We start from the raw sequence: 13,339 nt of genomic DNA on the forward strand, positions 1-13,339 counted from the left end.
AACCATTCACAAGAACACACAATAACACTTTATCTTAAGAGCACTCTGCACTGAAGAAAAGACTTAATTGAATTCAACTAATTGATTCACACGAGTGTGTATATGATTTCCACATCAAATTATATCACAACAATGGAATTGTGTCTTTCAATTTTCTTACATTTAAAAATAATTGTTGATTGACTTTAATATATTTTATTCATATGAAAAGTATGTACACACTTGAATGAATTACATTCAGCGTGTCACTTTTTCCAGTGTAAACAAGACCCCAGGCAGACTATAGATAGACTACAGTTGCACTGGAATGCTGCAGAGCTTTGGCAAGGTCCACTCAGCTCACTCTTTTCTGGTCTTATTTGGATTTGTAGGTAACTAAAATCTTCCAGAAGAAGAAAAACTCTGTGACGTACAGCTTCAGGCAGTCCTTCTCCCTGTACGGAATGCAAGTGTTGCTGTTTGAGAACCAGTGTGAGTAACATTAGCCTTCGTGGTGGAGAAGAATTTGTGTAAATCTTTAAATGCGAAGCATTACAACTTCGTTTGTGTGCACATGTTGTCACTGTCCATAGAAAAACCAGCATCTCACAAGCATCACACAACATAAAGGACTGCTGGTGTGTTGAAATTATGTAGAAAAATACAAATCGCCAAAATTGGAGATGCATGGTTTTCTCTGGACAGCAATGATATGCAATATAATACAAGCTAATGTAATGGTAGCATAACCTACGTCTCCTTCTTTCTCACTTTCTTTCTTGTTGGCAGGCTTTGTTGGATCATTTTTAGATTTTTATAAAGGTTATCTTACATGCATGGCAGTAATAACAACAATACCGACCTCAACAGTGGCAGCAATGAAATAAATGCATAGTGACAGGAACACTTTTTTGTCTGGTAATTTTGTGATGGTTCCAAACATTTTAGCGGATATAGGGGCAACCAATGTGATGGGCTGAAGCCTAATGTTTGTGAAATAAAAGAACATGATAACATCTTTATTTTGGCCAAAATTGTAATCAATCTAGACAGATTGGAATCAGGAATGACACACATACAAGCTGCCTTGCTTAGCCTAGCCAAATTCATTCTTTTCTGTGACAGTTTGGAATGACACATCTTGCCTGATGTACAGACCTGAAGCTGTTTTGTCTGATGTCTGAAACCTGATGCTGCGTCTGAGGATGTCCTAAAATGTACACTGTAACATAGAAGCGACCTTGATGTCTGCCTCCCTCATACCCTGCCTATTTCAGCCAGCTCAGTTCAAGAGTCATATTTCTAGAACAATCACATCTGTGTTAGATACAATAAATTAGTGCAGTGGTATTAGTGCAGGATATCACATGTGCAGATATGTTCACATGTGGGAATACTAGTGTCTTATTTTTTCTTATATGTTTGCATTAAATTTGTCAGTAAATGAATGACAGCTTACTAAACAAGTGGTAAATGAGTTTTTACCGTCATGGAGGGCTGTTACCACACAGGTAACCAGGCACAGTCAGTTTTCTTTTAAGTAACCAATTTGTCTCCTTCCCTTTAGATTATCCAAATGGAATACGGCTCACCTCAGCCATTCCAGGCGCTGATGTAAAGGTCCTCATTAGCTTCAACGCCCCAAACCCTCAGGACCGCAAGAAGTTCACCGATGACTTGCGGGAGTCCATCGCTGAGGTCCAGGAAATGGAAAAGTACCGGATAGAGTGTAGGCCCCTTAAATTCTCCTATACTCACAAATACTGTTCTTGTAAATTCGCCAAATAAAAGGTACATATACCATATTAACCTGCAGTTGAAAAAATAGTGGCATTGAATTAAACACCATGAACATCAACATAATCACTATAATCACTGTCAAAAGTAAGTAAACAATAGATGAGATTATGTTGATGTGATATATTCTATTCTTGTACAAATGTACATGTTTGAATCAAGTGAATTCAATGCTTCACTTTTTTCAGTGCATTGTAAAATTCCTCTGTGAACACAGCCTCAGTAATACAGCAATGCAGTTTTATAATGGAGTTTTATATCTGTCAGGAGGAGACAGCAGACTTTACTGTGGTCACATAAACTATATAAAAAATTAATGGCATTTAAAAGGAAGTAGTTTGGCTGCAGTGCAATCATAGCAACAGTGTGGCAAATGGCTTTGATATGAGCAGAATAAGTGGCGTCAACATCAAAACTAGAGGGAATGGAAGAAAAGGCATAAGAACTTTTTCATTTGCTGTTTATACACAGCACCAGTATGACCAAGGCTGTGTTAGTACTGTCTACAGACTCCACAGGCTCCTGAAATTGCTTTTCAGTTTTGTGTTTAGCTGCCACTATTGTCAAGGGGAATTCCACCAATTTCTCAAAATTTTTTAGAATTCAATATTTAAGAAGTAAATTAAGATTGGTTTCATGTGAAAGGTCCCACGCTAGAGAAATGTCCTGAGTCAGAATTGTTCACAGTGGTGGTGATAGGAACCAGATATCTGAAGAGTTTAATGCCTGTAAAAGCTCCCATACAGACATGATCTAAAATGGTTAGGAATGCTACTTGATTTTTGAGACATTGTTTTATGGTAGTTTTGCCATTAGGTTTGAGTATTAAAGTCATTTTTAAAACATATTCATGGCAGAGAGATACATGAAGGGAAGTGTTATAAGGCAACATCCGTAGTCACAAAAGAAAACTTTGTGCATCCACTATTTTACTATTATCAACATTACACAGACCTGCAGGTTCTCTTGTCCTTTTGAGTTTAAATTTGCATTGACCCCTGGTTCCTATGAGCACTACTGTGAAGAATCTGAGTCAGTAAGTTTCTCGGCAATTAACCATTTTGCATCAAACCACTCCTAAAGACTTTGTTTATATCTCAATGAATGAATTATTGATTCTGAAGAATTGGTGAAATTACTTTAACATAATCAGACAGAAGGAGGGGACAAAGTTCAGCCAGAGCCTGTTTATGAAGAGACTGGCCACTCCCTATTTCTCCCATTATATCAAAAAGAGCACGGCTAATCAGCAGAGGGCACCCATGAGTGAGTCCTCAAAGAATGTGAGTAAATGGACCTCAACGGCTAAACATGAAAAGTTAAAATAGTTTCTAGTCACTTACCCAGGATGTTTCTGTAATTTTAGAAAGGAGAAGGATGAATTTTCACCTTTTTTCTATAACCCCAATTCCAATGAAGTTGGGACATTGTGTAAAACAAAAATGAAAACAGAATACAATGATTTGCAAATCATTTCCAACCTATATTCAATTGAATACACTACAAAGACAAGATATTTAATGTTCAAACAGATAAACTTTATTGTTTTTTGCAAATACTCACTCATTTTGAATTTGATGCCTGCAACGCGTTCCAAAGAAGTTGGGACAGGGGAGCAAAAGACTGGAAAAGTTGAGGAATGCTCAAAAAACACCTGTTTGGAACATTCCACAGGTGAACAGGTTAATTGGAAACAGGTGAGTGTCATGATTGGGTATAAAGGGAGCATCCCTGAAAGGCTCAGTTGTTCACAAGCAAGGATGGGGCGAGGTTCACCACTTTGTGAACAACTGCATGAGCAAATAGTCCAACAGTTTAAGAACAACGTTTCTTAATGTGGAGTTGCAAGGAATTTAGGGATTTCATCATCTACAGTCCATAATATCATCAAAAGGTTCAGAGAATCTGGAGAAATCTCTGCAAGTATGTGGCAAGGCAGAAAACCAACACTGAATGGCCATGACCTTTGATCCCTCAGGCGGCACTGCATTAAAAACCGACATCATTCTGTAACGGTTATTCCCACATGGGCTCAGGAACACTTCAGAAAACCATTGTCAGTGAACACAGTTCGTCGCTCTGTCTACAAGTACAAGTTAAAACTCTGCCATGCAAAGTGAAAGCCATATATCAACAACACCCAGAAACGCCGCCGGCTTCTCTGGGCCTGAGCTCATCTGAGATGGACTGACGCAAAGTGGAAAAGTGTCCTGTGGTCTGACGAGTCCACATTTCAAATTGTTTTTGCAAATCATGGACGTCGTGTCCTCAGGGCCAAAGAGGAAAAGGACTGTCCGGATTGTTATCAGTGCATCTCTGATGGTCTGGGGGTGTGTTAGTGCCCATGGCATGGGTAACTTGCACATCTATGAAGGCACCATTAATGCTGAAAGGTACATACAGCTTTGGAGCAACATATGCTGCCATCCAAGCAACGTCTTTTCCAGGGACATCCCTGCTTTTTTCAGCAAGACAATACCAAGCCACATTCTGCACGTGTTACAACAGCATGGCTTCGTAGTAAAAGAGAGCAGGTACTAGACTGGCCTGCCTGCAGTCCAGACCTGTCTCCCATTGAAAATGTGTGGTGCATTATGAAGCGCAAAATACGACAACGGAGACCCCGGACTGTTGAGCAACTGAAGTTGTACATCAAGCAAGAATGGGAAAGAATTCCACCTACAAAGCTTCAACAATTAGTGTCTTCAGTTCCCAAACGCTTATTGAGTGTTCTTAAAAGGAAAGGTGATGTAACACAGTGGTAAATATGCCCCTATCCCAACTTCTTTGGAACATGTTGCAGGCATCAAATTCAAAATGAGGGAATATTTGCAAAAAACAATAAAGTTTATCCGTTTGAACATTAAATATCTTGTCTTTGTAGTGTATTCAATTGAATATAGGTTGAAAAGGATTTGCAAATCATCATATTCTGTTTTTATTTATGTTTTACACAATGTCCCAACTTCATTGGAATAGGGGTTGGACAACAAACAGATTTTGGGCAGCAGGAGGCGGGAGTGCTAGAGAGTGATGATGGTTTGGCGGGTGGAGCAGCTCATTGGCTGTTTGCGCTCACTGACTTCATGGACCTACATGAGGCACTGCTTTAAGCTCCTATAACTCGAGTTTGAAAGCTCTTCAAAATATAACAGCAGTGTTAAAATGTTTTCTGATATTCAGTGTTCAGGAAATGACTGCAGCCTTTTACATTAAAAATGTTTAGAAACTATGATTTTGCTCAAATGCTCCATATTAACCCATTCATTTTGGACTCAGCATCCTCTATCGTTTGAGAAAACAGGAAGACATTGCAGAGTGGTTGTTCTCCCCTCGAAAAGTTCTCTGGTTCAGCATCACATTTATTACAGCACCACCCTAACCCCTTACATTCCCAGGCTTATAACATCCTAAGACTTGTTACGTCGTTACTGCATGGACTACAATGCAAATTAGCTGAGTTATCCCTAAGAATATCCCTAATACCTGCTCCCAAATTCCCTCAAACTCTGCCTTGTGCTCTTTTCACAAGTGGCTTGTTGTCCATCACTGTTGATGAGCACACAATGGTCTCTTTAGATTGGTTAAGAAATGTCACACACATCTTGTTCTCACTCTAATAGGTCTAAATTCTCCACACCCACATTCAGCCCTTAATTTCTCATGATTCTCCTCAAACATTCTTGTTAGGAGATCACAACTAGGGCCAGTGAGACTACACCTGTCTACTACAGTCTACAAAATATTCAACTACATTTTCAGGGAAGGTTACTTTGCTGTGTTGGTGTGGTATATGTGCTTACATGCTTTCAAGTGGAAGCAAGTTTATCTAACCCTGTGCACATTTTCATGTCTGCAGCTGAGCTGGAGAAGCAGAAAGGCGTAGTAAGACCCAGCATGTCCCAGAGCATGTCAGGCCTGAAAAAAGAGGCAGGCAATGGAACCATGAGCCGCGCCAGTCTGGATGACACATATGCCATGGGGGAGGGGCTAAAGAGGAGCGCGCTCAGCAGCTCCCTGCGTGACCTGTCTGAAGCAGGTGAGTTTCAGTGTGGTACTACAGATCTAGATGTGTTCATTTGTGTTAAAGCTAAAACTGGTACTCAAAAAGACATTATGATCAAAAGTGCGATATGATTATCAGTTTTGATTAACAGTGTTTGAAGTCATAGTTTGGTGAAAACTGCTCTTACTCCAAATGTTAGCCAAGGCTAATGTAGTGAACAAGTTATGGAATTTTATCTTACAGACTTATCAATTCAATTAACAATAAAAACTGAATGCGTAAATCATGAAATACTTGCTTTAGAGGGCAAATTCCAATGATTTCTTAAAATTTCTACACAGTTTAAGGATTCAAATGTAAACAAAATCACCACAGAGTGGTTTGGTATGAAATGCTCCATTCTAGTGAAACTTACACAGTCAGAATTATTCGTAGTGTAGGTGATAGGAACCAGACGTCGGAAGAGTTTAATGCCTCTATAAATGTTTTCACATGAAATGACTGAAAATGGCTGATATCACATTAAATGGTTGCAAATGGCTGATACCTGAAACATTGTTTTTAGATACTTGACAGAAAGTTTTGGTGTAAAAATGGCCATTTATGGCAGAGCAGTACATGCAGGCAAAACAGTCCCCAAACATAACGTGGTTATTTTTACCACTATTTACCATCATCTAACTCACAATACATGTGTAGATTCACAGACTACTTTGTATAATAAATAAAATAGCCATGTTTCTGTTGTAAAAATCATGACACCTGGCTCCTATTACCACCACTGTAAAGAAATCTGTTAGTGAGCTTCTTTTTCACAGTGAGTTTTTCTTTCACATCACACCACTCTGAATGAGTTCGTTTACATCTAAATGATTGAATTACACAGAAATTTGCCTTTAAACAATGTTGGATTATTAAGTCATATCAAACAGATTTGCTTCTATAACACTATAGGACATACTGTTATATAAAAATGGCTGAAAACCTTTTATTTTGTGCACATTTTTAGGTGCATTAGCATAGTAGCAAACTTCAGCCACCAAACATGTCTTGGCTGATCAACTACATTTGGGGTAAGAGGGGAAACTGTGTAATTTGCTTCTTTTCTTTTGCAGACCAGCTTAAAGATTAGCCTTTAAGAGGTTAAAGACAAGATCAGGGCATGAGAAAGCTCTGTCTGACCTGTATGCTTTTAGACATATTCATCTGTTAAACACAAAAACTTTAGATTTATGTGAGTAATGGATGACTCAACAAAAGTAAATGTCATGTTTACAGAGTTTAACTGTTGTTTACTGATGTTTACCAGCTGTGGCCTATGCCATCCAATTGAAATGTAACTCTGTTATGTCCTGTACACGTCTAAATTGTTAAATCTTTCATTTTGATTCTCCTGTTGTCCCCATAACATCCCATATTTATTTGTATAACTTATTTTAATATGGTGTTTCATAGTTAAGAATTTAACTGGTGAATCATCAGTCTCATGCATCAATGACACAAGTTACCCAACTGACCATAATGTTGATCTGATCAAAGGCACTTGAGGTGATTCAGTGCTTGGCTGTACAAAGACATGTTACATTAAACTGAAATATTTGAGGTTCTTCATTTTTTAAAAGTTGAGTGTTAGAACTAGTCCAATTCTGTTCTCCATTTCATCATAAAGCCAAGATAAAAGTTTCTCCAAGTGCCATACCCTTTTGATCTTGGTTCAATTTTTGCCGTCAGTTGGCCATCAGCAATGATGGAATGAAATCCATAATTGGAGTCTGATTCATAACGGAACAGAAAGCCCATCTGTGCGCTTATCTCCCATCAATTTACCCTCAAAGAAATACTAACATTTGAGTTTGAGGAAGTGTCGTGTCATGAAAGTGTCCCTTCTCCACATTTGCTTGGTCCCAGTTGTTCGAGGGCCTCCATTTGAAGCTTTTATTCGCAGAGTGTGGCATGAGTTGTAATCAGTCGTGTATATGAAGCATTGTTCATTCACTCCCCCTCCCCTCCTCGTACCACTGGATCTATCGATACTTACCTGCTGCTTATGACGTTTACCTTCAGGCCGGTGTGTGTGCCGGAGTGCTTTTGGCTATCAGTCATCTGTCCATCAGCTGCCATGTTTTGAGTGTGTGCCATGTCTTGTATTGGCTTATGTGGCTCATTGAAAGGCAGCAGTAGAATGGCTTTGGATGTTTTTGCACAGGACGACTGCACACAACAGTCTATAGTACATGGCTGTCAACCACTATTTACTGTCTAAGATTTACTATCCACTTGATCCAGTTTAGTTCATTTATGCTTCATGTTGAATATCATTAAACACTAAGAATTTTTTTTTTCTTTAAAGTCCCAGGGAACCTAAAGCCATGTTTTCGTTCTAAGTAGATTAATATTAACACAATAAACATGTACAAAGTATGTTATTTGGATAACTCCAATGTCCACTAAATGGCAATGCATTGTTAAAACATTTTTAATCTTGGGTTACATATGCAGTGTCCTTAGCAATCACAATGCAGTTTCAGCAAAACTGTGTTAAATTGGTATCAAACCTGTAATGGAGGATTTCTAGATCAATAGAATGAACAGATATAATAAATCATCTGAAACTATGAAACAGTTGCACATTTTACTGTTAGTCCCCTGCTGCTCAAACTGTTTGAAAAACAACATTTTTAGTAACTATTTCTCATTTTCATTACCATTAAAATTATTTGTCATTTATAACTGCCATTTATAACTCTTTTTGATCGTTTATTGGCACAAGTGGATGTAGATCTTTTTGACATGAACACTGTTTTAGCTGCTAACTATGGTGCCCTATAGTCTCCCTGTGTTTGAGTAAGAGACAAAGTGAGCGAAAGCTAACAACCGAGAGATAACCTAGAAAGCAAAATTGAGCTATCAAGCTACCATTAGCTCATCTGTCTGCCTGTCACCATTTAAAAATCGTTCAGCTGGCCATGCCAGTGCTGCTTGGATGCCGTCCAGAAGTAAAGAGAAAAAGACTTTTACCTTCCTTGAGACAACAGCCCTACAAAAGCTGGACAATGTTTATTTGAGATGCTGTCATGGCTGGGATAGTCAGCTTCACGGCCTGCATATGTAGAACCTGTTTCACTCCATTCTCCACAGTCGCGTTAAGCTGTTTAATTCATGCTGGGAGCTGTGGACTGACGGATGTCAATCACGTGTGCTCATTGGAATATTTGACAAACATTTTTAAAGATATTTTATTACATTTCTACCTTCTCAAACTTTGCTGGATGTTTAATATAACACTCAATTTTAGTATCACACAGACATTTTTAACATTTTACACTGAGTTCCCTCGGACTTTAAGCGAATCCAGTTTTTAGAGTAAAACAAGAGTCCAAAGGTAAAAAATAAGAAAGGAAAGTGCAAACCATTCCATCCGGACATGACCCCTTATGTCATGAGACCATTTATTTCAAAGCTGTGACCACAACTGACCTACCCGTGCTCTGTCCACAGATATGTTCTTTTGTTGCAACTGTTGGGAGGTTGGATAAGCTTTACTGAATTCCTGGCCAAAACCAAAATCAAACTTCTGGACATACTCAGCTGAAAAATTGTGTTTTATTATTTGCTTTTTATTAGTTTTTATTGCTTTTGAGTAAACATAGCATAACATTTATAGCAAAACACTTTTACTATCGATAAAATCAGTAGTTTTCTAAATATAAGTAGCCAATTACAGAGTGTGCGGTATCTGCGAATTCAACAATAGCTTCCATTATTTTAGTGATTCTGTGCACTTTGACTGTTGGTTATGTTTATTTTTATTATTTATTTATTTATTTATTTATTTTTGGCCGTTTTAAAAATTATGGCCACAGATGGTATTATTGTGCTTGCAGGGATTTTATGTATCTGGTTTGACTTGTGTTCTGCATATCAAGTGGTAAGTTTTCAAATGGTATCAAACCTGTAATGAAGAATTTCTTAATACATTGACTGAACAGAGATTATAAATCAAATTTTTTGCATATTTATCAATAAATTTAGATAGAAACCATGAAACAGTTGCACATGGCTGACATTTCTAGTATTACTCCGCTTTTGCTCAAACTGTTTGAATTAGATAACAATGAAAAAACAGCATTTTTGGTCACTGTTTCTCATTTTCATTACTATTTAAATTATTTGTCACTTAAAACTGCCATTTTTAACTCTTTTCGGCCTTATATTGGTGCAAGTGGATGTAGATCTTTTTTGACGTGAGCTAACATTAGTGTGGTGGCAAATTTGTTTTCATTCCCAAGCTCAGCTCAGCATTTTAAAGTGGAAGCTCAGTGAGATAATACAACTATAAACAAAGTGTGCTACAGTTTCTCCTGAGGTGGAATAGTATTTACCAACATTCTTAAAGCTTGTCCAACCTCACAACAAGAGCTCCAAGAAAACTTGCAAGTAGGCAGAGCATGGATAGCTCAATAAAAAACAAGCACTACAATATTACCACTCCATAGAACTGCCTGCTAGACCACCACTACCCCCCAACCCCCACTTCCCCAGTCACCACCCCCTCTCACCTAAGCCCCTGACCACCCTCCTTAATGAGACTGGACTAGGCTTGCTGTGTGCTCATATGTCCCTTTGGCGCCCCCTAGAATCAAAAAAGATGTGTACACCACTAGCTCCCCTTAAGGTGTGATGCCCATCTCTAATCTTTGGTATTGCATGTCTCGGGCAGGCAAGCGTGGGCGCCGCAGCAGTGCAGGATCACTAGACAGCAATATGGAAGTAAGTAGGAAGCAGTGGATGTCTAGTTTACTTCCTCTATGTTGATTGATGTGCACTGTAAACAAAAAAAATTGAAAACCAAACCAAAAACAACCCAAACATTTACTGTTTATGTTCCTTGCACCCTCTCTTTACGCTTCATAGTTTCTCCGACAAGCTCATTCTTTACATTTTCAGTTTTTGGTTTCCTTGTTAAACTTGATTATTGATGCCTAACCCGCCTGCCTGCTCACATGCATGCATGAGCTGCTTGCCTTGTTTTCCGGAAGTCGGGCTTTGTCTGCGGTCGAGTGGCCTCAAGGGCAGTCCAACAGGCCAGTGGCCACATTTTCTCCAACGCCAAGCATGTTCTGTACTAACCCTCGCTGGTTTACCATTGCTCAACCATCGGTCTCCTGTTTGCTCATTTAACCATTTGTTGCAACCCGTGTTTATTTAGCTAAGGCTCTTCATTGTGTAACAGCAGGGGTAGCTATGACTCCAGCAGTGGTTTTCGAATTCTGATCCTGCACTACACCTGTCATGCATATTTTAATGTTCTAACAGACTCACTTTACCTCAAGAAGGATTTTATTGAGCTGATGAGCTTGATTTGGGGGCATTGCACAAAGCAGGATATCTCAGTTTAGCCATATAACTTAAACTCAAAGTCAAGTTTATCCAATAGGGATATTCCTACTCATCAACTTTCAGATTAAGTTCTCCGGCTAAATGAGAAACATTGATTTGTGAAACACCCTAAGTGAGTCTCTTACAGCTGAAAATGAACAAAATGTGCAAGACGGGGGAACTTCAGGACCATTTTAGGAACCACAGCATTAGAGGCACAAAGTTAAGCTGCTTTATACTCTTAAAAATAAAGTTGCCAAAAAAGGTTCTTTGGCACGATGCAGTTAAACAGATGAAAGGTCCTTCAAAACAGATGTTCTTAAACTACTTCTCAGGGCCCCAAAATTGGTTCCACCAAAAGTGGTTCTTCTATGGCAGAAGTATACTCCAGATTTCTGGTCTTGTATTTTGTGATTGCTGGTCAATATTCAGGGTCAAAGAACTTTCTCAGCTCTAGTCCTGGAGGACCCGCTATTCTCCACAGCCTTTTGTTTTCCATGCTTCAATACATCAAACCAGCACATGAAAGAGTCATGATGCTAGCTTTTGCATAAACAGTCCAACCAGCACAAAATCCAGGACTTAAACTGGAACAAAGATTTTAATATGCGTGCCATAGAAGAACCACTTTTGGTTCCCTAAAGCAGTGGTGGTTCTTAAATTGGTCCTCGGAAGGACCAATTTTTTTTAGCTCTATGTGCTGGAAATTGGAATGAAGCAAAAATGTGGACCATTCTGGGGGCCCTGAAGGCTTGTTTGAGAACCACTACCCTAAAGACCCTTAAAATGGATGATACCAGTTCTCAAACAAGTCCCCCAGACCCCAAGCCAAGAACCATTTTGAAAACTTTATTTCTAAGAGTGTACTTGTGATTTGTCCTTTGTGCTAAAACCCTGGTTTGTCCCTCCAGGAGAAGCTGAGGGATAAGCTCCTTAGTGAAACCATTCCCATGGCATTTGATTGGGCCGACATGACTCAAATCAGAAAGGATGTGGATTTCATTAGCACACACATGTTCATTATTCATACATCATCTGTCATGACCTTTTATCAGGTGGGACATTTAGGATCAGAGAGCTGTTTTGTTCTCGTCTCTAGACAAATCACCCTCTCAGAATTACTTAACGATGAGATTCATTTGTTAGACATGTTTGAGAAGAACAACAGCATAAAAGGTTCAATCATGTGATAAAAGAGCACAGTGTGCCAACCCTATAGTCGAACAGATGTTAAATGCTTATAATACTCTAAGCTATTGGTCATCTGAATGCGGAAATGTGAGTTTTTTGCCGTTAATGCCTCTGCATGTGAAGGATCTGCTCTCATCATCCTAACGAGATGCATGTGAGATTTCTCCCCAGGCTTGTTCTATAATGTGTTTTATTATTGTTTTATACCTTTCAGTGCTTAAATGAGCATTCCACCCTGATTTCCATCATTTAATGTCTCACTATACGATATCTTGCAGGAATTTGGCCAAGATTCTCCAGGCACTCTAGATAGCCTTCAAAAAACAAAGTAACAATGGATTATGGGTAGGAAAATGAACATGACCAGATGGTATTGGTTGCAAATCATTGCTGTTGTAAGAAGGCCTTGTATCTTTGAAATGGTAACTTTATAGGATGAAGAAAAGATTTTTAACATGAAAATCTCAAACAGAAAGGTTTGCTTTTCAGAACATTTGCCTCTCCATTTATCAGGAAATGTTCACAATGTAGAGTAATGTACTTTGTCTCAGAGCCTACCCATCAATTATTTAAATTATAGTCAAAATGGGCATCAAGAACAAATGATGAGGAGTTTCCATGACATTACTAAAAATAACTAAAAGCTACAGAAAATGGGACTTCTAAAAACAGTGCAAGAAACACCACTAAAACCACCCCTATCAGATAAACAGCACTTAAAGCTTCCATCTTTGAGAGAAAGGAGAAAATCAAGCTGCTTCAAATCTGAAAAATCCACAGGTGTTTCTGTCCATCCTCCTACTGTGAGAGGACAGTCCAGTGCTCACTGAGTAAAGGAGGTGGTCATTGATGTTCTGAGGATAATGGACTGTCCATCCCAAAGTCCAAACCTCAACATCATTTAATATGTTTGGGATTACTTGCATTACTAGAACCGGAAGATGCAACCAACTTCTAAGACTGAACTTTGGCAGGTTGTTTAAAAAA

At 38.7% G+C, this 13,339-nt stretch overlaps 1 protein-coding gene across 7 annotated transcripts in view; it reads left to right on the forward strand.

Moving 5' to 3' along the window:
- The window catches only part of LOC108427785 (IQ motif and SEC7 domain-containing protein 1-like), a 192,281-nt gene that overhangs the window by 169,919 nt on the left and 9,023 nt on the right, over positions 1-13,339 (forward strand). For 6 of the 7 annotated variants that reach the window (XM_037541615.1, XM_017698265.2, XM_037541616.1 and 3 more), the window contains 4 exons: positions 372-471; positions 1,547-1,708; positions 5,636-5,815; positions 10,503-10,552. In XM_037541615.1, coding sequence (XP_037397512.1) covers positions 372-471; positions 1,547-1,708; positions 5,636-5,815; positions 10,503-10,552 — 492 coding nt within the window. The remainder of the gene's footprint in view (positions 1-371; positions 472-1,546; positions 1,709-5,635; positions 5,816-10,502; positions 10,553-13,339) is intronic. The other variant, XM_037541617.1, reaches the window with a different exon arrangement.

Source organism: Pygocentrus nattereri, chromosome 9 (assembly GCF_015220715.1).
Source record: "Pygocentrus nattereri isolate fPygNat1 chromosome 9, fPygNat1.pri, whole genome shotgun sequence".
Classification (NCBI taxonomy): Eukaryota; Metazoa; Chordata; class Actinopteri; order Characiformes; family Serrasalmidae; genus Pygocentrus; species Pygocentrus nattereri.